At 47.5% G+C, this 26,135-nt stretch overlaps 1 protein-coding gene across 1 annotated transcript in view; it reads left to right on the top strand.

Moving 5' to 3' along the window:
• Positions 1-26,135, top strand: part of UBAP2L (ubiquitin associated protein 2 like) — a gene marked incomplete in the record, with an annotated part of 3,970,948 nt that overhangs the window by 827,584 nt on the left and 3,117,229 nt on the right. Inside the window, 3 exon segments of the mRNA XM_044080639.1 lie at positions 2,540-2,635; positions 2,736-2,781; positions 21,628-21,737. Of these exon segments, the coding sequence (XP_043936574.1) occupies positions 2,540-2,635; positions 2,736-2,781; positions 21,628-21,737 (252 nt within the window).

Raw genomic sequence — 26,135 nt, 5'->3', positions numbered from 1 at the left:
AATCCAATATCAATCAGGTCATTGAGTTGCCAGTCTTTTTTCCCCAACCACTCTAACAAATTGGATTACATGCTGCACAAACTTGATGTACACAGACAGCAGTTTTTATCTTGATAGAACTAAGGATATTAGAAAATCAGATCAACTTTTCGTATCCTTTTCGGAGGCCAGAAGAGGTAATCCAGTGGCTAAAACAACCCTATCTAAATGGTTATCAGGTTGTATATCCTTTGTTTATGCGAATGCAAACATGCCATTGACACACAAACGTGTAAGGCTCATTCTACCAGAGACGTTTCTACATTTTCTGCCTTTCAAGCTAAATTGCCCCTTGACAATATTTGTGCTGCAGCCACTTTGTCTAACCCTCATACCTTTATCACACATTACAAAGTAGATAAGGCTTCCAAGGACAGGTCTTCCTTTGGTTCCACGGTACTGAAAAACGTACTTCCATGAGCCACCCAAGATTGAGTGTGCTAGGGATGCTACCCATCAGTGAGAATAAACGGCAAGATTTAACAACTTCACATAAAGAAGTTATGTACTTACCGTAACGTTCCATGTAAGTTTATCTCGCCTTTATTCTCACGTCCCTCCCTCCTTCCTTCCCCCTCCTGGTTGACAGTTGACTTGGAGGCTAGTACCATCCTGGTTATTCAATACTACTACTTCCCCTTCGGGAAGTGCTTCCTTGTAGAAATAAATAAAAGGGTATATATACCCGCAGCAAACAAGATCTGGGGTAATTCCAGCAGTGCATTGTGGGATAAGAGGCTTGGTCTCGAGCTACTGGCAAACCTTGAGCTTTGCTATTGGCCGTGTCGGAACCGAGGATCGGCTCCGAACCCATCAGTGAGAATAAAGGCGAGATAAACAACTTACATGGAACGTTATGGTAAGTATATAACTTTTTTTTTGATGCGAGTGAGCATAACTCCCACAGCAGGTACGTGAATGCCTGCAGTTTAGTGGTTCATGGCAGTGCCACTACCATGGTAACATATACAGGCATCAGCTGCTGAAATTTGGTGCATTTTTTAGTATTAATCACTTCTTTACTCAGGTTGCAGGTCTGTTTTACATTTGAGTTGATTGTCCTGTATTTACCTTGGGCATTGAACTCTACTGCAGTGGGGTTGCTGACAGTTCCAAGAACGTGTTTCATATCTACTGGGATTTGTACTTTTTCTTGTAAGGGTCACTGCTTTTGGAATTTATTACTGCTGTGCTTTTGAAGTGATCTGCTAAGATTCACATTCGTTACAGCCATTTTATGCTGTTTAACTCGAGTGTTTTGTACATTGATGTACTTGTGATTTTTTTTTTGTTGTTTCTATTTTGTAGTGCATTCAAGTTGCAATGCTCTTGGTGCTTAAGCATGCAGATTTTTTTGCACTTCTTTGGACCTGCTGCCTACCAGTCAGCCTCTTCTGGTTAGTTGGCCCATTTGCTTCCCCCTTCACTAGGGTTGAGGTCCACCCCTTGAGACCATCATTAAAGCATCCGTCAGAGGTTATTTTGCTTTCATGCTCACCTAACAACTTGTAGGTGGCGTGTGGAATGGGTTTCAGAGCCAAACCACTCCTTATGCCTGCAAAGGACTGGCAGCAGCATTAAGTTCCTGGCCCGCCTGCTAATGGTCCACTCAGTTATTTTCCCAGGCTTATATTATAAGATCGGTTGAAAACATCGAACAAGATATGGTCGACACCATATGGTCGATGTCTTCAAACGCCGACCTTATAAAAAGACAAGAAAAAGAAAAAAGTACCCTAACCGGTTTAAGCAGGGGGGGCAAGCCCCCCTGCACCCCCCACTACTTAAATATGCCAACTCTGAGACCGCACTACGTTGCAGTAAACGGAAATCTCGCCTTATGGAGATTTCCGTTTACATGCTCGAGATTCTGAGCGTTCAATATTCTCGTGCTGACAATGTCAGATTCGACATTGTCGGCTTTCGAGAATATAATAGAGACCCATTTTCCAGTGTACATCAGGGTGTGTCAGTATGTTTGCATGTGTCCCTGTCATGCACACTTTACCTTCCCATCTTTGCTGTCAAGTCCCCAAGCTGCTAATTTGTCTTTGGTCACTTAGGCCATTGTCTGGGCTTTATCCCTCAATACCCCCCGTACAGGCTTTTAAGTTCACAGTGTTGAAGTATAAGTTGTGTATGCTGTTTTAATTATCATTTGTTAATGGTAAAAATTGATCCAGGGACCCTTTTTAGCCACACTCCAGGCCAGTAGGGCAAAGGTAAATATATGTATGTATAGATTATTTAGTTTGGCCAGCCAGTGTATGTTTAGATAGTGGAAGGAAACTGAAATACCCAGAGAAAACTCATGGAGATCATGAGAGGAGTATGTAAAGCCTCTTCAAAGTCTAGAACCTGAGGTTTGATTTGTACCCTTACGTGCGAAGCTGTGAGGCAAAGATCTTGTTTCTGAGCCACCATGCTTTTGTTTGGTTTATCAAGGTTATTGAGAGCCAGCATTTAGTTTGATTTGACATTTTTTTCTTTTTCTTTATAGATCGAGGGCAGGAAAATGGACTTGATGGGGGCAAAAGCAGTGGTCCATCTGGGAGAGGTTCTGAGAGGGGGAGACGAGGGCGTGGACGGGGGAGAGGTAACTTTTTTTTTTTTTTCATTGCAGTTAAATTTTTTATTGAAAAGTTTTTGGTTTTACGTTTTTCTGACAAACATCTGTTTTTTTGTTAAACGTTCAGGTGGATCTGGAAGGAGAGGAGGAAGGTTCTCTGCACAAGGAATGGGGTATGTTTTTATTACAAAGTAATCAAGCTTCTGTGTATAAGTGCCGTTTGAAGCGGTATAAATTTATATTTCTAATGGATTAAAAGCTGTGTCTGTGTTCAGCATTAGTCAGTTTGCTGTAGTTAAACTTGTAATGTTAAGTTGTCAATCTCGCCTTCATTCTTGCTGGATGGGTTCGGAGCTGATCTTCGGCTCCGACTCGGCCAATACTAAAGCTCGAGAGCTAATTCCACCGGCTCGAGGCTCCCCTATATCCCACAATGCTAGGCGGTAACTACTCAGATCTCGTTTGCCGCTTAGCTGCGAGGTGCTTTCTTCTACCGGCTCTGGCAGGTTAGTGAGTTTTTCTAGTCAAAAACTTAAATTTTCTACCCCTATCCTTTCTATTTAGTTTAGTTTTTAATACAGAGTATCCCTTTAGTTTAAATAGAGTCTCCGTTGTTTTTTATCCCCTTTTTATTCCCTTTTAACTTCTAGGCCTTTGGCCCACTCCCCTTTTTCCCCTGTCATTTTAGTGTGACTGGATTTTTTCCTTTGGTTAAAGGGTGTGAGTGTGTGTTGTGTCTGTGTCCCTTGGTATACAGTCTTTTTTAGGATGTCTAAAGACTCCAAGGTCTCAGGCTTCAAGAAGTGTGATTCGTGCTGTCAGAAAATGTCTCTGACAGACGGTCACACTTCTTGTGTCTATTGCCTGGGACCTTTGCACCTGCAGGACTCCTGTGCTCTTTGCCATGCATTCAGCCCTAGAGTCCAGCAGGAACGCAAAAATAAACTTATTCTTCGAGGCTTGCTAAAGCCTGAAGGCCCCTCGACCCAGTCTGTGTCGGGGAAGCCTTCAAAGACTTCCAGGCCGTCAGCTCCAGCTTCAGAGCTGTCTGCTGGGAGCATCAAGGCTGCTTCGACATCGGCTCCGGCTGGAGTCAATGTTTCGAAGTCTCAAACCGTTACCTCGGCTCCAGCTGGAGCCGATGTTACTAAGACTCAGTCGGCTCCGATAGTCTTATCGGAGCCACCTTCAAAGAAGAGGTCGAGGTCCCCTTCCATCGGCTCCATCCACTCGGCTCCGGGATCCCCTCTTCTGTCGGAGCGGAGCCATAGGTCCCATTCTTCTCGGTCCTCCAGGCTGTCCGACCATGACTTACAAAGGGTGGTGAGTAGACTTCTCAAGTCCGAGGCACTGGCCCAAATGTTGCATAGCCCTACTCAACAGCCAGCGGCTATTCCCATCCCTGCTTCTATTCCTCCTCCGACTCCTCTGAGTTCGGAGCCGTGGCTGTCAGTGCGTCGGAGCCAATACCTTCCCTTTCGGCTCCATCGTCTGCTCCAGTTTCCTCCTTGGAGGGATCTCGGCGCCGAGCTTCCCTTGTCTGCTCTGAGGGGGCGAGTGGCATTGGACCCTTGTCCGACCCCATTCTCCCTCTCGGAGCATCGGCGCTGGTGTGTTCGGCTCCGACATCAGCCTCAGAGCCATCCCTGTTGGTGCCGGGAGGGGTCCTTGTCTCCTCGGAGCGGGGACCTTTGGCCTTGGCTGATTGGGGTGCCTTCGAGGTCGTACGGAGCGTGCTAGACCCCGTGTCTACCCCACAGTCGGCTCTGTCAGCTCCTCCCTCTTCAGTGCCTGCGGTCGTTTCTACCCACCCCCTCGTAACAGACCGTAGAGAGCCAGCTCCTCAGGTTTCCCCATTGGGAATGTCCTCCTCTTCCGAGGCTTCTCCTGATCTGGAAGCACATTGACTCCCCTGAGTCTATCACCTCTGACACCGACTTGGAGGAATCTGAAGGTTCCCCTCGGTCCTCCTCTGAGGATGTCTCTTTTGCTGAAATCCTTGAAATCCTTAAACAGAGGGGGAACTGGCCCGCCCTTAACCCTTCAGAGGACGAGTCGGTCTACCTTGAGGCGTTTGGCTCTCGCCCTTCCACCTCCTGGGTGTCTCCTCCCTTTGATCCCCTCATGGAAGTGGTGGCAAGGAAGGCTTGGACGGCCCCTGATTCGGTGGAACCTACCCCAAGGATGCCGTCAAAATTTATTACTGCCCCAAAAGAGAAACCGTTCTTATCCAAAGGCGTCTCTGTTGATGCCATGGTGGTGGCCGCAGCCACTAAGAAGGAATTAGCCGATCCTTCGGTACCTGTCCATCCTCCAAATAAGGAGTCTAGGACCATGGACACGTACGGTAAGCGGATGTTTTCCTCAGCGACCTTTGCCATGCGGTCGCTGAACTTCTTGTGTCACTTCATCCGTCTCCAGAGGGATTTACTCAAGGATATGGGTGAGGCTATGCAGGATCCAACAGCTGAGGGGTTCCAAGACAAAATGAACTCCCAGTTGGCAACCCTGAATTCGATTGTCAACTCCTCCATGCGGCTTATCTCATATGCGGCTGATGGGGCGAGTAGGGCCGCGGGCACAGGTCTAGCTTTACGACGCCACGCCTGGATGCGGCTTTGCAATTTTGCGGACCCTTTCAAGGCGTCCTTCACCAATTCCCCCTTTGATGGATCAACGTTGTTTGGACCTCAGGTGAAGGATACATTGACTAGGTGCGAGCAGGAAGGTAAGACTCTCTCTGCCGTGGGAGTCCGTTTTTCTACCCCTTCCAGACCTTATCCCAAAGGTCAGAGGGGGGGGGGGATGTGGTTCCGCAAACCACAAGGAGTCTCATCTGACGCACAAAGTCGATTCCTCTCTAGAGGCAGAGGGGGGAACAACAATAGATGCCGCCCTAGGGGCAGAGGTGGTCCGCAAAACCAGGGTAGCAGAGAAACTTTCTCTGATAAACCCTTTCAGCATCCCTGAGGAGCTGCCCGACTGTCCACCTTCGGAGGCAGTCGGGGGAAGATTATCACTGTACCCAAAAAGCCTGGCTTTCCCTCACTCAAGACAAATGGGTACAGTCGATCATATCCAAGGGTTACAAAATCCCCTTTATTCACATCCCATCCCAACCCAGAGAATCCCTTCCAGACGTTCCACCCAGTCTAAGGGAACAAGCAGCGTTAGAAATATCAAAGCTGCTGTCAAAAAGAGCTATCCAACCAGTCCCAGCAGACCAGCAAGGATCCGGAATCTACTCCAAATTCTTTTTAGTACCAAAAAAAAAACAGGAAACTGGAGACCAATACTGAATCTCAGCAAGCTAAACAAGTATGTGAAGAAAACAAAATTCCGGATGGTCACGCTACAGTCCATTCTACCCTTCTTGGGTCAGGACAATTGGATGTGCTCGATAGACCTTCAGGATGCGTACTACCATATCAAAATGCACAGACGCTCCAGAAGGTTTCTCCGCTTCAGGCTGGGAGCCAGTCACTACCATTTCAGAGCCCTGCCCTTTGGTCTCACTACAGCCCCCCGAGTGTTCACCAAATGTATGGCAGTGGTCGCTGCTCACTTGAGACGTCAAGGATTCCAGGTGTTTCCATATTTGGACGACTGGCTCCTTACCGCCACAACCAGGCGTCAACTTCTTCTATCCAGAGACTTAACCATCCAAACTTGCCAAGCTCTAGGCATTTCAATAAATTTCGAAAAATCTGCCTTGTCGCCTTTTCAATCTATTACCTTTATAGGTGCCACCTTAGACACAGTTCATCTTTCCGTCAGACTAACAGAGCAAAGAGTATCAGATATCCGCAAACAAGTTTACCTTCTACTTCAATGCAACAAGATCAAAGCCAGGGTAGTCTTGAAGGTATTAGGACCTACTTCATGGCAGCTACTATTACACTCCTCCCCTTAGCTCTTGCGGATCCTCAGTGGATGCATTTTTCTCAGTGGTCCTTTCAACAGCTCCCGATGTCTCACATCATCCTGCTAACCCAATCATGCAAGAATCACCTGTCTTGGTGGATCACATCACCTCAAGTTCTCCAGGGCAGACCCTTCACCCCCCCCCCAATCGCCACGGTGACTACGGACGCCTCCCTGATCGGGTGGGAGGGCATTATCAGGGCAGGACAGTCCAGGGCATGTGGCAATCTTTCGAGTGCCACTTGCACATAAATGTCTTGGAGATGAGAGCAGTGCTTTTAGCGTTGCAAGCCCTTCAGGACTCTCTTCCCACCGGGACTATTGCAATTCAGACGGACAGCATGTCCGTAGTGTGGTACATCAACAAACAGGGCGTAACCAAGTCCTACCCCTAATGTCGAGAGGCACTCAGACTTTGGCAGTGGGCGATTTCCTCTCAGCGTTTTCTGATAGCAATGCACATTCCCGGGAAGTCCAACGTGATTGCGGACAAGTTGAGCAGGGCTATTCTCGTGCCTCACGAGTGGTCTCTAAAAAAAAAATCAGTGCTGGAAGAAATCTTTCGAAGATGGGGCCGGCCTTGCTGCGATCTTTTTGCTACTCCCCAAAACAGCAAGTGTCACGACTTCTTCACCCTCTTCCTTTTACCAGGCCAACCCACCAGAGACGCTCTAGTCCACGATTGGCCCCGGGGACTTCTGTATGCTTTCCCCCCCTTTCCACTGATCTCTCAATTAATTCAGAAAGCTATCGCCTTGAGAGTCACCATGATCCTCATTGCCCCTTACTGGCCTTGACAGATATGGTTTCCGTTCCTCCATCATTACTTCTTGGAGCAGCCTTGGCATCTGGACCCAGTGCCAGATCTTTTGACCCACCAGTTGGGCCAGCTGCACCAGTCCCTCCAAAATCTCAACCTCACAGCGTGGTTTCTCTGATTCCTACCCTAGCCAGGCTTCCCTTAATCTCTCATTCGGTCCATAACATCCTGATAGCCTCTCACAAGCCTTCTACCAGAAGGATTTACAATAGTAAGTGGAAGCATTTTTCCTTCTGGGCAGCATCAAAAAATATAGACCCCCTTCACTGCACCTATCCAATCTATCCTAGACTTCCTGGCAGAGCTCTTTCATTTAGGCTCTTCCTCATCTACCATTAGAGTACAACTAGCTGCTATATCTAACTTTCATGTAGGTGCCTCGGACTCCAGTAACATGTCCCATAAACTCTGCAAAGCCTTTCTAAGAGGTGTCTTTTTGCTCAAGCCCCCAATCAAAGATCCCCCACCTCAGTGGGACTTGAATTTGGTCCTAGCATCCTTGATTCTCCCCCCCTTTGAACCTTCAGCTTCATGCCCTCTTAAGTTGCTCTCATGGAAAACACTTTTTCTAGTAGCCATAACATCAGCTAGAAGGGTATCTGAACATGTGAAATTGTTCAATCTCGCCGTTTGTTCTTACACACGGGTTCGGAGCCGATCCCCTGCTCCGAGTCGGCCGCATCACTAGCTCGCATCTTCGAGAAAGCTCGAGGCACAGTAATATCCCATGATCCTCCGGTGCTAACCCTCAGATCTAGTTTGCTGCTAGCAGCAGATCACTTCGTGAGGCTCGGGCCAGTACAACTTTTACTATTTTTACTATTTTTATTGATAGATATAGTGATATTTTTCTTATAATCGTTATAATTAATAGCTTACATATATATATATATAGATAGTTGTGTGAACTAGTTAGGTAGATTATTACCTTTAAAAATTATTAGTAAGGGCCTTAGGCCATTTTTTTGTCTAACAATTTTTGAAGAAAGTTAACCTTTTTTCTTTTTATTTCAATTTATATATATATATATATATATATCAGTGTGCTGTGGTGTGTTTGTTAAACTTTTATATATATTTAGATACTTTAGACTGGTTTTGGTAGTTGTAAAAAAATTTTTCTTTTCTATATAGTAATGTCAGAAAAGATTGAGTGGTTTCAAGAGGTGTCAGTGTGGACAAAAGATGTCCATTACTGACAACCATTCTTCCTGCGTCTACTGTCTTGGCCCTCTCCACTTGCAGGAAGACTGTTCTATCTGTCATGCCTTTAGTGGGAGGGTCATGATGGAAAGACGCAGGAAGTTAGTGGACAGAGGTCTAATCAAACCTGAATTTCAAGAAGCCCTAGACAAGGCTGAACAGGTTTCGAAGTCTTCGAAGGGATCGAAGTCTTCAAGAGTGTCGGAGCCCAAGTCATCGGCTCCGAGCACTTCTTTTCAAATTCGGACACCGGCTCCTATGACTTCGGGGCCGAGTGTCGAGACCTTATCTCTGCACGAGGCTCAGGTCTTGGAGCCGGTAACAGAGGTACCACCATCTACTATCCTTCGCTCGGTGACGGCTTCGATTCCTTCGACCCGTTCTTCGAGGCCCATCTCAGACTCCGATGTGGACAGAGTGGTACAGAAGCTTATGGAGAACTCGGCTTTCTCAAAATTACTCGAAGTTTCGTCCCAGTTGGTTTCGAAACTCGAAGCCATTCCAACTCTCTCGACACTTCCTCCTCCGAGACCCGTCGAGTCATCGGTGTTAGGAGTCGAAGAACCGATGATTGTAGAGCCCTCGGTGCCGAAGCCTCCAGTAGTGCTATCGGCTCCGTTGACCTAGACTCCTTCGGAACCAGCCGGAGAGTCTCGGAGCCGAACATCTTTCCTGGGTTCCGGGGGGGATAGTCGAACCGAGATTTCGGTTCCGACTCTTCCCCTCGGTGCCTCGGCTTAGATCAGTTCGGATCCATCCTCAGTGTTGGAGCCCGTGGTTCCGATTCCGGAGAAACGACTTCCTTCTTCGGATCGGTTCGGGTCGGGGCACCGGTACCTTTGACATCATGAGGAAGGTCTTGTCGGATCAGACACTGACTTCATCGGCTTCTTTATCTCCTTCCCCAAAAGGTCCGTGTTCTGCTTCTGTACCTTCGGTACCTACCAAGCGTCGAGACCCAATGCCTCAGAAATCCCCACAGGGAGACTCTGGTTTTTCAGATGCATCCCCAGAAGCTCCCACTGAGGATGTTCCGAGGAAACAACTGTGCAAGAGGAGGCACATAGATTCCCCTCAGGAATCTCTTACATCTGATACTGATTTAGATGAAGCAGAAGGGTCCCCAAGGTCCACCTCTGAGGATGTCTCCTTCGCAGACATTTTGGAAATCCTGAAGCAAAGAGGGGACTGGCAAACCCTTACCCCTTCTGCAGATGAATCGGTTTTACTGAAGGCATTTGGGACTCAACCTTCTACCTCCTGGGTGACTCCTCCCTTTGACGATCTTATGGACCTAGTAGCTCGGAGGGCTTGGGAAACACCTGATACAGTGGAACCAGTCCCACGTAAACCCAACAAATATATGACAGCTCCTCAAGATAAAGCCTACCTTACTAAAGGAGTTCCCGTAGACACTATGGTGGTGGCGGCGGCCACTAAGAAAGAGATGTCTGAATCATCTTCCTCTGTCCATCCTCCTAATAAGGATTCTAGGACAATGGACAGATATGGGAAGCGCATATTTAGTTCGGCGACTTTTTCCATCCGATCGCTCAACTACCTTACGCATTTTACGCGTTTACAAAGAGATCTCATTAAGGAGTTAGGAGATACTCTTCAGGGACACACAGATGCTGCTGTCGCCAACAAAGTGACAGCTTAACTTAACACCCTAAATTCCATAGTCAACTCGTCCATGAGGCTGATTTCATACGCAGCCGAAGGATCGAGTAGAGCGGCAGCTTCAGCGATTGCACTGAGAAGACAATCCTGGTTGCGCTTATGCTCCTTTGCAGAAACCTTTAAGTCTTCTTTTGCCAATGCCCCCTTTGATGGTGCCTCCCTGTTTGGGCCCAAAATAAAGGAGACTCTCACAAGGTGTGAACAAGAAGGGAAGACCCTGTCTGCCGTAGGGGTCCGTTTTTCCGTTCCATCTAGACCCTACCCTAAAGGGCAACGAGGAGGAAAGATGTGGTTCCGAAAGACTCAGGGATCTTTTCAACACACCCAGTGACGCCTCCAGAGGCAGAGGAGGGGAAGAATGGAAGACGCCCAGCCGGCAGAGGGGGTCCGCAAAATCAGGGTGACAGAGAGACGTTCTCTGGAAAACCCTTCCAGCACTCCTGAGTGCAGGCCCGACTGTCCTGCTCTGGAGGCAGTCGGGGGTCGCTTAGCTTTATACCCAGAGGCCTGGCTAAATCTTACATCAGATTACTGGATAAAAAGCAGTTACCAGAGGCTACAACATCCCCTTCATAACAATACCACCAAACTCCAAAAAACTCCAAGATGTTCCACCCAGTCTGCGAGATCAAGCAACCATAGAAATAAAAAGGTTGCTCGAAAACAGAGTCATCCAACCAGTCCCAGCGGACCAAATAGGATCCGGAACTTACTCAAGGTTCTTTTTAGTTCCAAAGAAAACAGGGGACTGGAGGCCAATTCTAGACCTCAGCAAGTTAAATACCTTTGTAAAAAAGGAAAAGTTCCGGATGGTCACGCTTCAGTCAATCCCCCCTTTTCTGCAAAAGGGCGACTGGATGTGCTCTTTAGATCTCAAAGACGCATACTACCGTATAAAAATGGCCAGGGCGTCCAGAGATCATTTGCGCTTCCGGCTGGGAGCCAGTCATCCAGTTTCGCGCTCTGCCCTTTGGTCTCACCTCAGCCCCCAGGGTGTTCACCAAATGCATGGCAGTAGTAGCGTCTCACTTGAGACGAAAGGGATTCCGGGTGTTTCCTTATCTAGACGACTGGCTCCTTTCCGCCACCACCAAGTGTCGTCTGCTACAAGCCAGGGACTACGCCATCAATCTTTGCTCTTCACTAGGCATAACGGTGAATTTTGGAAAATCTGTCTTATCGCCGTCACAGCGTATCTTATTTATAGGAGCACAGCTAGATACCTCCCTGGCTCAAGTTACTCTCCCCCCATCAAGGGTGTCAGACCTCAGGCACCAAATTTCGCTCCTTCTTCTGAACAACAGAGTCTCAGCATGACAAGTATTAAGAGTGCTAGGCTTGATGTCAGCATCCCTTCTGGTAGTTCCCTTAGGCAGAATGCACATGAGGATCCTTCAATGGATGCTATTCGCCCAATGGTCGTATCTACAACTTCCACTGTCTCACGAAATCTGGATCACGAATTATTGCAAGAAGGATCTCTTGTGGTGGATACACAGTCAAGAGCTAACACTAGGACGACCCTTTCTATTACCCAGTCCGATAGCAACTCTAACCATGGATGCTTCCCTGATAGGGTGGGGGGGATTCTTTCAGGGACAAACAGTCCAAGGTCAATGGTCCAACTTGGAGTACAATCTGCACATCAGTGTTCTAGAGCTGAGGGCAGTGTTTCTAGCGTTGCAACACTTTCACGAGTCCTTACCTCGGGGAACAGTGACAGTTCAGACAGACAGCATGTCAGTGGTCTGGTACATAAACAAGCAAGGGGGAACCAGATCTTACCCGTTATGCAGAGAGGCCCTCAGAATTGGGCAGTGGGCAAAGTCCACCGGACGCTTTCTGATAGCAACGCACATCCCGGGGATTTCCAACGTAATCGCGGACAGGTTGAGCAGAGCCATCCTGTTCCCTCACGATTGGTCCCTCAAACGTCAAGTAGCGGAAGAGATCTTCCGCAGATGGGGCCAGCCTTGCTGCGACCTGTTTGCATCCCCTTTGAATGCCAAATGCAGAAGCTATTTTGCCCTGTTACCCCCCCCAGGGGGTGTCCCCAGGGACGCACTGGTATACGATTGGCCCCCGGGTCTCCTTTATGCCTTTCCTCCTGTTCCGCTAATTCCCAGGTTTTTGCAGAAAGCCAAATGTCTGGACAGGACCATAATACTGATAGCACCATTCTGGCCTCGACAAATCTGGTTTCCCTTCCTTCAATCCCATCAAGTGGAGGAACCATGGATTCTGGACCCGGAGCCAGATCTGTTGACACACTCGTCGGGAGTTCCTCACACCTCCCTCAAGTCCCTCAAACTGACAGCTTGGCTGCTCCGCTTCCCATCTTAGCCAGGTCGGAGTTACTATCTCCTGCAGTACAACAAATTATTGTATCTTCTCACAAACCATCTACAAGAAAATTGTACATTAGCAAATGGAACCGTTTTGTGCACTGGGCCTCCAAACAAGGTATAGATCCATTCGGGGCCCCAGTACACCAGATACTAGATTTCCTTTCCTCTCTTTTTCAAGAAGGAGCATCAACATCCACTATAAGAGTTCAACTGGCCGCTATATCCAATTTTCATACTGGCCGTAAGGATGGTTCTCTTATGTCTCACAGGCTTTGTAAAGCCTTCATGAAAGGTACTTTTCATCTCCGTCCTCCTTTTCGTAATCCAATAACCCCTTGGAATCTTAATCTCATGCTGTCACAACTCATGTTGCCCCCTTTTGAACCAGCAACCACAACTTCGTTAAAATTGCTTTCGTGGAAAACACTCTTTCTGGTTGCCATCACTTCAGCCAGAAGAGTTTCAGAGTTACAGGCTTTATCTATCCGACCCCCGTACATGATCTTTCATCCGGATAGAGTAACCTTGTGCACCAATCCATCTTTTCTTCCGAAGATTTTTTCGATTCAGAATATCAACCAATCTATTGAACTGCCTACCTTCTTTAAAAATCATTCCAATAAGCTGGGAATACACATTGCATAAGTTAGACGTTCACAGACTAAGATTTTACTTGCATAGAACAAAAGAATACAGAAAGTCGGATCAACTTTTTGTATCATATGCGGACCAAAGAAAAGGACAGGCAGTAACGAAGGTTACCTTATCCAAATGGCTCTCAGATTGCATAAAATTCGTATATGCTGATTCCAAACAACAGCTTCCTTTCAAACCCAGAGCTCTTTCTACAAGGGCGATTGCTACTTCTTCAGCCCATACCGCTCGTTTGCCTTTAGATACCATTTGTGCAGCAGCAACTTGGGCAAAACCACATACCTTTATCGCCCACTACAAGCTAGACAAGAACTCCAGGGACAGGCGCTTTGGTTCCACTGTACTCAGGAATGTTCTCCCTTGAGCCACCCGGGAAAAAAGGAGCTAGGGACGCTACCCATGTGTAAGAACAAACGGTGAGATTGAACAATTTCACATTAAGAAGTTATGTCTTACCATAACTATCCATGTGAATTGTTCATCTCGCCTTTGTTCTTACATTCCCCCCCTCCATCCCCCGTCCTACGGTCTGGGAGAACGTTTTTTTGATTAGATTCCTTTTCAGCCTTTTCTAGGTATGGTTGACATGTTATTAACATCAGTAATGGCATCTTTTATCCTCTACCTGGCAGTAGGGTTTTTAGACATGTTTCTAAGAGGGATTCTTCTGGTATAGCAAACTAGATCTGAGGGTTAGCACCAGAGGATCATGGGATATTACTGTGCCTCGAGCTTTCTCGAAGATGCGAGCTAGTGATGCGGCCGACTCGGAGCCGAGGATCGGCTCCGAACCCGTGTGTAAGAACAAAGGCGAGATGAACAATTCACATGGATCGTTATGGTAAGACATAACTTCTTATTCATGCTCTTTGCAGTCGTCCTCCTTACTTAGTTTTCCATAAAGACAGGGTGTCCCTCTGGACTAATCCGTCCTTCTTGCCTAAGGTTTTCTCTGAGGTAAACCCAAACCAGACGATTGATCTCCCCGTCTTCTTCCCTGATTATTCCAACAGGTTGGAACAAAAGTTACATTTTCTAGATGTTCATCGCCAACTTCAATATTATTTAGACAGGACAAAACAGTTCAGGAAATCTGACCAGCTCTTCCTGTCTTATGCGGAAGGGAAATTGGGCCTTCCAGTTACTGAAGTGTCCCTTTCAAGATGGCTTACCTCTATAATTACCTTCATCTATGAAATCAGACATCAAAAACTGCCTTCAAGACCTAGAGCTCATTCAACTAGGGCATTAGCTACATCTGTAGCTTTTCAGGGCAGGCTACCAATAGATTCCATTTGTGCAGCAGCCACATGGGCTTCTCCTCATACTTTTATCTCGCATTACAAATTGGATATGGCCTCCAGAAACCGTGCCAACTTTGGTTCCACTGTTCTCAAGAGTCTTTTCCGATAATAAGCCACCCGGGGTAAGGTGCTAGGGACGCGGTCCCATCCAGCAAGAATGAAGGCGAGATTGACAACTTAACATTGAGAAGTTATGTACCTACCATAACGTTCCATGTTAGTTGTCTTCTTCTCGCCTTCTTTCTTGCTTCCCACCCTCCTTCCCCCTAGCCTGGACAGACCGATAGGAATTTTTGGGATCTTCCATTGGGGTTTTCCTTTCCACATGTTCTACCACCTCTATTCTCCCTTTTATGTTTGTGGTAGCTTACATACAGGTTTACATAGAGGTGGATTCTTTTTCTCTCTTCTCCATTCTATGGAGACCAGAACTGCTTGGTTTTAGCTATCAAACGAGATCTGAGTAGTTACCGCCTAGCATTGTGGGATATAGGGGAGCCTCGAGCTGGTGGAATTAGCTCTCGAGCTTTAGTATTGGCCGAGTCGGAGCCGAGGATCGGCTCTGAACCCATCCAGCAAGAAAGAAGGCGAGAAGAAGACAATCAACATGGAACGTTATGGTAGGTACATAACATCTCATTTTTGTTTTGCTGGGCTCTTTGTCTGCCCATTTATTTCAGGTACATTTTCACCTTGTGTCTGTTTGTCAGAGTATCTGTCACTGTAAATCCAGCTCTCAGACACTAAGAGTGGTGAAAAGCAGAGGCTATAACAAGTAATTAAGATTGTTATAATACATTTATTTTTTGTAGCAGTGGACCACGTAAATCAGGATGTTAAGTTGTCTCTCTCGCCTTCATTCTTGCTGGTTGGGTTCGGAACCGACCTTCGGCTCCGACTCGGCCATTTTCTAAAGCTTGAGAGCTACTTACTGGCTCGAGGCCTCCCTATATCCCACAATGCCTGGCGCCAGACCCCCCCAGATCTCGTTTGCCGCTTCAGCTGCGAGTTTGCGCTTTACTGGCTCCGATCGTATTCATCTTTTGTAATATTAGTAGTTAAACTTTTAGTGTATATTTTTCAAGTTTTTTTGTTAAATCAGAGTAGTACTGTAGATTAGTCTTAGTTTTCCCTGTGTTTTTCTACCCTTAGGAAACTCTTTTTTACTTAGAGAGTTTCTCCCTCCCCCCCCCCCCCATCTCCCTAAGTAGGCCGTTTTAGTTAGAGGCTATTCCCTTCCCTTTTAAATTGTTCCAGTAGGAAGTAGTGTTTAGCCTTTGTAGTCTAAGTCATAGTATCTTAGTTCTGTTAGTATTGTTTCCTTTAAATTTTTTGTGTGATGGTGTGAAACTAGTGTGTGTGTGTGTTTTTGCACTAGTCTTAACATTTATCCATCGGTATTCCTTTTTTCTTTAACATGTCAAAGGATACCAAGGTATCAGGGTTCAAGAAGTGTGACTCATGCTGTCAGAAAATGTCTCTGACAGACGGTCACACTTCTTGTGTTTATTGTTTGGGTGCCCTACACCTGCAGGACTCTTGCTCGGTATGTCATGCCTTTAGTCCGAGAGTACTGCAGGAGCGTAGGAACAAGTTAATTCTCAGGGGGTTACTAAAACCCGAGGGGTCTCCGGCGAAGTCTCAGTCAGCGAAAACTCCTAAGCCCACCAAGCCATCGGCTCCTAGTATGGAGCTGTCGCCAGGTGGAGCGTCTGCTTCAATTTCGATTCTGGCCGGAGCTGAAGTATCTAATCTCTCTCGGCTCCGATCTTGGTGTCGGAGCCGTCAGGGAGCCGTAAGCGATCCAGGTCGCCATGCCTAGAGTCGATTCGCTCGGCTCTGGGGTCGCCTTTGCTACAGTCTAAAAAGAGCCATCGGTCCCACTCTTCTCGGACCTCGAGGCTATCCGATCATGACTTGGAGAGAGTGGTTAGTAGACTCCTCAAATCGCAGGCCCTGGCTAAAATGATAACTAGCCCTCCTCATCAGGCTGTGGCTGTTCCTGTTTCTGAAGTAGTTCCTCCTCCGACTCCTCCTGTCAGTTCGGAGCTGAAGCTTGTTGGGGCTTGGATCCTGGAAACGGCGCCAATGCTTCCCCTTTCGGCTCCTTCATCGGCTCCGATTTCTTCAATGGTGCCGTCCTTGGAGGGATCTGGCCGCCGAGACTACCTCGTCGGCTCCAAGGGGGCGAGTGGCCTCGGCGCAGGTAAGCTCGGCTCCTACATCGGCCTCTGAGCCGTCCCTTTCGGTGCTGGAGATTCCTGTCTCTTCGGAGCGGGGGCCCTCTTCTCTGCCGGACAGGGGTGCCTTTGAGGTCATGAGGAGCGTGCTGACTTCTGAGTCTGCACCTCGATCAGCCCCTTCAGCTCCTCCCACCAGGGTGCCTGCTTTGGTCTCTGCCCCTCCTCCAGACCCCAAGCGAGGGGATCAAATGCTCCAGGTCACCCCACTGGGTGTATCTTCCTCTTCCGAGGGCTCCCCTGAGATTTCAGAGGAGCCCCCTCGAAAGAGGAAATGTAAGAGGAAACATGTTGCTTCCCAGAGTCTGTCACGTCAGATACTGACTTGGAGGATTCGGAAGGGTCCCCAAGATCCCCCTCTGAAGATGTCTCTTTCTCAGACATCCTTGAGATCCTTAAGCAGAGGGGGAACTGGTCTGCCCTTAACCCTTCTGAGGACGAGTCGGTATACTTGGATGTGTTTGGTTCTCGCCCCTCCACCTCCTGGGTGTCTCCGCCTTTCGATCCATTAATGGAAGTGGTGGCTCAAAAGGCGTGGTCAGCTCCGGACACACTGGAACCAACCAGGCCCACTAAGTTTATTATGGCCTCTCAAGATAAACAGTTTTTGACAAAGGGTGTCCCCGTTGATGCCATGGTGGTAGCAGCTGCCACGAAAAAGGTGTTGGCTGACACTTCTGTACCTGTCCATCCCCCTAATAAAAAGTCTAGGACGATGGATATATACGGGAAGCGGATGTTTTCCTCAGCGACCTTCTCTATGCGGTCACTGAATTATTTGTGCCACTTCACCCGTCTTCAGCAGGATCTCATCAAGGAGCTAGGAGATACCCTGCAAGATCCATCAGCTGCGGGGTCTCAAGACAAGATATACTCCCATCTGGCGACTCTTAATTCTATCGTTAACTCCTCCATGCGGCTCATTTCGTATGCGGCTGATGGAGCGAGTAGAGCCGCAGGCACAGGCGTGGCTTTGAGAAGACATGGCTGGATGCCGTTATGTAACTTCGCTGATCCCTTCAAGGCGTCTTTCACCAACACCCCCTTTGATGGTTTGGCTCTGTTTGGGCCTCAGATGAAAGATACACTTACCAGGTGTGAGCAGGAAGGCAAGACTCTCTCTGCCGTGGGAGTCCGTTTTTCCACTCCCTCTAGACCATACCCTAAGGGTCAGAAGAGTGGAAAGATGTGGTTCCGGAAACCCCAGGGAGCCGTGCCTGACACACGTGTCGAGTTTCCCTCCAGAGGCAGAGGAGGGAACAACAATAGACACCGCCCGCGGGGCAGAGGGGGTCCGCAGAATCAGGGCAGCAGAGAATCTTTCTCTGACAAGCCCTTCCAGCACCCCTGAGGGGCTGCCCGGCTGTCCGCCTTCAGAGGCAGTCGGGGGAAGGTTGTCTCTGTACCCAGAAGCCTGGCGTCTCATCACTCGAGACAGATGGGTACAGTTTATCATATCCGGAGGTTACAAAATCCCGTTTGTCCACACCCCCTTAAAATCAAACAACCCCATCCCAGATGTTCCACCCAGTCTACGGGAACAGGCAGTGCAAGAAATGTCAAGACTGCTAAAAAAACGGGCCATCCAACAAGTCCCAGCAGACCAGCAAGGATCCGGAATTTACTCAAAGTTCTTTTTGATTCCAAAAAAGACAGGGGACTGGAGACCCATTTTGGATCTCAGCAGACTAAACAAGTCTTTTCAAAGAACGAAGTTCCGGATGGTCACGCTTCAGTCCATTCTATCCTTTTGGGGTCAGGACAATTGGATGTGCTCCATAGATCTTCAGGATGTGTACTACCACATCAAAATGGACAGGCGTTCCAGAAGGTTTCTCCGTTTCTGGCTGGGAGCCAGTCACTACCAGTTCAGAGCCCTGCCCTTTGGTCTCACCACAGCCCCCAGGGTGTTCACCAAATGCATGGCAGTGGTTACTGCTCACCTGAGACTGCAAGGATTCCAGATGTTTCCATATCTAGACGACTGGCTCCTTACTGCTATCATCAGACATCAGTTGCTGATAGCCAGGGATTATACCATCCAAACATGCTCCAACCTAGGTATCTCAATAAATTTCGAAAAGTCTGCATTGTTGCCTTGTCAGTCTTTAACCTTTATAGGCGCAAGATTAAATACGAAAGATCTGTCCGCAAGGCTTCCAGTAGACAGAGTGGCAGACATTCGACATGTACAGGTATTATTAGAATGCAGAAAGATTCAGGCCAGATTCGTCCTAAAATCCTTGGGTCTCATGGCAGCAGCGATCTTATTAGTTCCCCTGGCTCGTTTTCACACGAGGATTCTCCAGTGGACGCTTTTCACCCAATGGTCCTTTCAACAGCTTCCTTTGTCTCACAAAATAATAATCACACAGTCATGCAAAGACCAATTGACTTGGTGGATGGTCTCTCAATCAGGACCCCAGGGCAGACCATTTGTCCTTCCTCCTCCTGTTGCCACGGTGACCACGGATGCCTCACTGATCAGGTGGGGGGGGGCATTTTCAGGGCAGGACTGTCCAGGGCACCTGGCAACCCCACGAGTACCACTTGCACATAAACGTCTTGGAGATGAGGGCAGTGCTTTTAGCGTTGCAAGCTCTTCAGAACTCTGTACCCACTGGGACCATTGCAGTTCAGACAGACAATATGTCTGTAGTGTGGTACATCAACAAGCAGGGAGGAAGCAAGTCATATCCCTTATGTCGAGAAGCACTCAGACTATGGCAGTGGGCGATCTCCTCTCAACGGTTTCTGACAGCAACGCACATCCCTGGGAAGTCCAACGTCATAGCGGACAGGCTAAGCAGAGCTATTCTCATGCCTCACGAGTGGTCTCTCAACCGGACAGTAGCGGACAAAATCTTCCGCAAATGGAGTCAGCCTTGCTGCGACCTTTTCGCATCTCCTCTCAACAGCAAGTGCGACAGTTTCTTCATTCTCTTCCCTCTTCCTGGACACTCCCCCAGAGACGCTCTAGTTCACGATTGGCCCCAGGGACTACTGTATGCATTCCCACCCTTTCCACTAATTCCCAAACTAATTCAGAAAGCTAACGTGCTGGGTTGCAGGATGATCCTCATTGCCCCCTACTGGCCTCGACAAATCTGGTTCCCATTCCTGCATCGTCACCTTCTAGAGCAGCCTTGGAATCTGGACCCAGTTCCGGACCTCCTGATCCATCAGTCGGGCAGGCTGTATCCATCTCTTCAGTCTCTCAACCTCACTGCTTGGTTGCTCCACTTCCAACCTTAGCCAGGCTTCCCAGTATTTCCAATTCATTGCGTGAGATTATCCTTTTTTCGCACAAACCTACAACCAGGAAGACTTATGCTAGTAAGTGGAAACGTTTCTCTTTCTGGGCAGAGGCTAGAAATATAGATCCCTTCACGGCCCCTGTCCATAACGTTCTGGACTTTTTAGCAGAACTTTTTCAAACAGGCTCCTCTTCGGCCACCATTAGAATTCAATTAGCGGCAATCTCTAATTTCCATACGGGCCTGTCAGAAACCAGCATCATGTCCCATAAGCTTTGCAAAGCCTTTCTGAAAGGAACAATCTTGCTCAGGCCTGCAGTGAGAGATCCCCCGCCTCCGTGGGACTTAAATTTGATCCTAGCTTCCTTGATACGGTCTCCCTTTGAACCGACAGCTTCCTGTTCCATGAAATTGCTTACTTGGAAAACACTTTTTTTGGTGACCATTACTTCAGCGAGGAGAGTTTCTGAACTTCAAGCCCTTTGTGTTCGTCCTCCTTACCTAGTTTTCCATAAGGATAGAGTTTCACTCAGGACTAATCCTTCGTTCCTTCCTAAGGTCCCCTCCAAAAATAATTTGAATCAATCCATTGATCTGCCAGTCTTTTTTCCAAATTATTCCAACAAAGCTGAACACAAACTACACCAGTTGGATGTTCATAGGCAATTATGTTTCTATTTGCATAGGACTGAGCAAATAAGGAAATCGGACCAACTCTTCCTGTCCTATGCGGAGGGTAAGCAGGGTCGACCAGTGTCTAAAGTAACCTTATCCAGGTGGTTGTCCTCTATTATTACCCTTGTTTATCAGTTGAGGAATAAAAAACTGCCTGCTAAACCTAAATGCCACTCTACTAGGGCTTTAGCTACATCAGTAGCTTTTCAATCAAGACTACTTATGGAAGCCATTTGTGCGGCGGCCACATGGGCCACCCCTCATACCTTCATTTCACATTATAAATTGGATCTGGCCTCTAGGAGCAGAGCTGATTTTGGTTCCACTGTGCTCAAGAGTCTGTTCCGATGAGCCACCCAGGACTAAGGTGCGAGGGACGCTGTCCCAACCAGCAAGAATGAAGGCGAGATAGACAACTTAACATTAAGAAGTTATGTACCTACCATAACGTTCCATGTTAGTTGTCTTCTTTTTGCCTTCTTTCTTGCGTCCCACCCTCCATCCCCCTAGCCTAGATGGACCGAGAAGAGTCCTTCTGCGAGTCTTGTCACTGGCTGAGTCTTTACCGATTTATGTTCTCTACCTTTTTCTTCAGCCCTGTAGCTGAAGTCTTGCTATTGGGACAGTTGTCCTCTTGTATTATTATGGTGCTAGGTCTTCCGAACGAGATTTGGGGGTCTGGCGCCAGGCATTGTGGGATATAGGGAGGCCTCGCGACAGTAAGTAGCTCTCGAGCTTTAGAAAATGGCCGAGTCGGAGCCGAATGTCGGCTTCGAACCCAACCAGCAAGAAAGAAGGCGAGAAGAAGACAACTAACATGGAACATTATGGTAGGTACATAACTTCTTATTCATTTGTATGCTGTCCAGACCTAACATTCTTCTAGAGCTCTGTTAAATTGTTTGTTTCAGGACATTCAACCCAGCAGATTATGCAGAGCCAACCAGCACAGAGGACAGCTATGGGAGCAGCAGTAATACGTGGAACAGTACTGGCACATTTGAGCCAGATGATGGAACAAGTAAGTTGGAATACTTTTGTTTGAAGCCTTTAAGTATTTATTGCATCTGATTATTGAGAAAGTATATTTTGCTTTGTCTAATGGATTTAAACTCAAGTGGTATATAGCATCCCGTCAACTTACATAAATTCAGAACTTAATGATCTGATTATGTCATTTTTCTTTTTATCCTCTCATATAGGTTTGGATCTGATACCTCGGATCCGACTCAGCCATTGCAATAGCTTGTGGCAACCAAAAAGCTCTTCAGCTCCCTACCCCACCCTTAATGCCTTTCTCCCAGTCACCTCAGATTTCGTTTACCACTCCGCGAAGACATGATCCTTCCACTTAGATTTCGGGCAGTTAAGTAGAGATTTCATACTTTGTACCAAACCTTTTCTTCACTAAGCTCAAAACCTAAAATCTAAGTAACTAAACAACATCTTTACCCTTTTCGCTAGTTATTCACCCTTGCCTTCTTGTACTTAGGTGGTACTTAACTATTAATTTTAGTTGTCCTTTCTCACTACCTTTTTTGGGATGGCCTCTCCCTTTCCTTTCTTCTGTGTTGTGGCATGTCTTTAGTACTATTGTTAGTAGCCCCATTTTCTTATCTATATTTAACCTTTCCATAAAAAAAATATTTTTCTTTCTTTATAGTTTGGTAAAACAGTTATGGCAGGTAAATCAGATTGGCCGGCTGGCTGGCTTCAAGAAATGTTCCTTATGCAGTCACAAGATACTGTTAAGTGACTCATAATTTGCGTGTTTGTCTAGGTCCACTTCACTTGCAGGAGGAGTGTAACATTTGCAAAGCTTTCAACCACCAGGCCCTTGTTGAATGCAGAAATAAGATCATCCTTAAGAGTATTTTACCACCTTCTTTGGGGAGGCCATTTCTGGCTCTGAAAAAAACAAAAAAAGAAAGATACTTCTAAATCTGAACAGTCAAGCCCAGCTTCCTTCCTGTCCTGCACAAGTTCGGACAAGGGAAGAAAATGGCCTTCTGCTCTGAAGTTGCTGTCGGAGCATTCACCTAAAGTGGCTAAACTGTCTGATCCTAAGAATCTTTTGGATGCAACAGCTTCCAGGACTCCACCGTCTGATGTGACTGCTTTGGATCTGAGCGTTTCTGCTCCAAAGGATAGGTCAGATCAGTGGTTGTTGGATACTATGGGGAACCCTTTCAAGCCCATTCAGACCTTATCTAGGACTCTGTACTCTCCTTCCATTGACCCAATGCCATCTAGAGTTCCCTGTCCTTTCCTGGAGAGACCAAAGTCACCATAGGCATCAACTCCTCCTACTAGATGCCTTATGGAAGATGAAGTGGAGAGGATGGTCAAGAAGATCCTCTGGTCGCAAGGTTTCACAAGGCCCCTTTTCTCTTCTCCTAAGGGTGAGGAGTTTCGAATCTCATCATCCCCTCTTCTGATTTCTCCTCTGACTTCTCTGGAAGTTTTGGAACCGTCTGATCTGGTCCATCCAGTATTTCCTGCGTTGGACCCAAGGACCTTTCCTTCCTTCCTTGGCTCAGACCTCTGCTCTGAGTTCCTCTGGTCAGTCAGAGCCGGGGAGCTTTCGGGGTCATGGCAGCCTGGTCGAGTCCGAGACTGTGGGTTCAACTCTGCAGTTTTTGGAGCCTCTGCTTGGATCAGTCAAGCCCCGGCTTTGGCCTTGGGAATGCTGTCGTCTGGGTTTGAGGGTGCCCGGAATCGTAGGCTCGCTCTGTCAGGTCAGGGATCCTTCACTTCTTGGGTTCAGTCAGTTTTGAGGCTTTGGAGAGGGCCATGTCTGCCTCGGCACTACAGGCAGTATCTACCTCATTGGATCTGCGGAGTTCTGCCTTGCAGACCTCGCACCCAGTATCGCATCCAGTCCTCCCACAGGACAGCGGGTCCAGAAGCCCCCGGCTGCCCAAGAGGGTTCCCTCCTCCTCTTCTGATACCTTCCCGGGAATTCCCCACATACGAAGTTCCTCTGAAGAAGAATTATGAGAGTAAATACCTAGACTTCAAGGAAGAGTCCTATACTGAGGACACCGACCTCGAAAGTGAGGGATTCCCATGGTCATCTCCAGATGATGTTTTCTTTGGGGAAATCCTTGAGATCTTGAAGCAGAGAGGTGGCTAGAAGACCAACAGTCCCTCATGGGGGAGGAGTCACTGTACCTGGCGACTTTTGAATCCTGATCATCTTCCTCCTGGATGACCCTGCCTGCCAATGAGCTCATCGAGTTGATCTCTCAGAGGGCATGGGAGGCTCTTGATTCTGTTAAACCTAGCCACACACACAAACCCCCCAAAAAAAAAGATCAAATAAAGATAACGGCACCAGAAGATAAAAAAGATTTGGTCAAAAGGTGTTCCAGTAGTTGCCATTGTCATGGCAGCAGCCATGAAAAAAGAACTTGTGGAAGAAAGTTCTATTATTCATCCTCCTAACAAGGATTCTAGGATGATGGATAGATGTGGGAAGTGTGACTTCTCTTCAGCAACCTTTGCCCTGAGGTCTCTGACTTATCTTTCCCATTTTACCAGATTGCAGAGGGATCTGATCAAGGAGCTATCAGATACCCTCTCAGGAGCTGTGTCTGAAGAGGTACAGAATCAGTCACTTCCCAGATGGCCACCCTGCATGCTATTGCATACTCCTCCATGAGCCTGATTTCACATGTAGCCGAAGGGATGTGTAGAGCTGTGGGTTCAGGCATCTGTATAAGGGGGCAAGCCTGAATGCACTTGTGCGACTTTGCTGATCCCTATAAATCTTAATTTGTCAACTCTCCATTTGATGGCACTTCCCTGTTGCCCAAAGTCAGATATGCTGTCCAGGTGTGAGAAGGATGGGAGGACCCTTTCTGCCATGGGCATTCGGTTTTCCACTCCCTAGAGACTGTCCTCCAAAAAAAAAAAAAAAAATCAGAGGAACAGTGGAAAGATGTGGTTCAGAAAATCACAAGAGTCTTTTCCTCAAGCACGTGGAGAAAGTTTCCCCAGGGGCAGAAGGGGGAACAGTGATGGAAGAAGCTGCCCCTGTGGCAGAGGACCTCAACATCATCAGGGGTCCATAGATGCATTCTTTGGGAAACTCTTCCAATGCTCCTAAATTGAGGCCCAGTTGCTCTTCTCTGGAGGCAATCGGGGATTGACTTCCCTGCACATAACCCGGCTGAACATAATAAGCAAGTGGGTGCAGAAGATACTGTATACCCTGTCCACCGCCCCAAAACAAAAAACTCCCCCATGTTCCACCCAGCCAAAGAGAACAAGCAGCCATCCAAGTTCAAAGGCTGCAAGACAAAAGTCATCCAAGAAGTCTCCCCCAGACCCAGAGTGGATCCGGTACTTAATCAAGGATGTCCTTCTGTTCACATGTTGCAGTGTTCATAACATGGGGGTAGTCTGCTACCGGCTTACTCAAACGTCTGACCATTATACAAAAGTCTAATGCTACTGTAGGTACATGGAATGTCGGAGCACAGATCCTATGTAGGTCATAAAATGACGTCTGGTGTAAAGCGGACATAGGCACATACCAATTTTCAGAATTTTTCTGCTCCCAGTCAGATCTTCTCCAGTAGTTGCTCGTCAGACAAGTTGCAAATTCTGATCAGGTATGTGCCCCGTTGGGGTTTTTTCATTATTACATTTTTGCTACTGTGTGTTTTTGAGATTACATGTCAGCTAGGAAGGGCAAGTGTGGAAGGCAGATTCCACATAAAGACTCACGACCTTTGCCTAGGCCTTGACCACGACCATACTATTTGCTCTGTTTGTAAGGCCTTTGTCCCCAGGACCATGCTTAGCCAGTTAGTTTCTTTGAGTTTATATCTAGAAACCCAATGTCTTAAATGCCTCGCGAGTGATATGGAAGGTACATCAGGCCTTTCAGGTAAGCTGCTAACTAAGAAGGCCAAAAAGTCTAAGCCTGATTTACCAGCTGTTCCTTCACTTCTGGACATCTCTCCCAAGGCCGATGTTGGCCTGGAGACCATTCTGGAGTTAATAGGCAGTCCTTCGATGGCTACCGGTGTGGAGGTCGTCAAGGACCCTACCAACACATCCCCGGGGGTACTCAGGTGTGCATTCCAGACATAGGGGAGGAACCTCGGCTCATTGTGAATAAAGACCTGTGTGACATTGCACAAATCATTGTTCGAGAGGATGTTCCTACCATTATTGTGGAGTGTAGACCCCCCATCGGGCCCATCCACTTTCCACCGCATGGATGTTCCCCAAAAGAAAGAAAACTTTAAACATGCTTCTCCTGCCCCCTGGAACAACCAGCAGAGATTGGCAGTCCTTTTCCCAAGGGCTGTTCAGTGACTTTATGGCCCGGAGACAGTCTTCAGTATCTCTTGCTTCCTTCTCCTTCCTTTCCTCCCTCTACACCACAAAAGAGGATTTCTGAGGA

The sequence above is a fragment of the Protopterus annectens genome, chromosome 8.part0, assembly GCF_019279795.1.
Source record: "Protopterus annectens isolate FY-2018-M chromosome 8.part0, PAN1.0, whole genome shotgun sequence".
Lineage (NCBI taxonomy): Eukaryota > Metazoa > Chordata > Ceratodontiformes > Protopteridae > Protopterus > Protopterus annectens.
The sequence above is the reverse complement of the archived record's forward strand: the minus strand, read 5'-3'. Positions and strand labels throughout refer to the sequence as shown.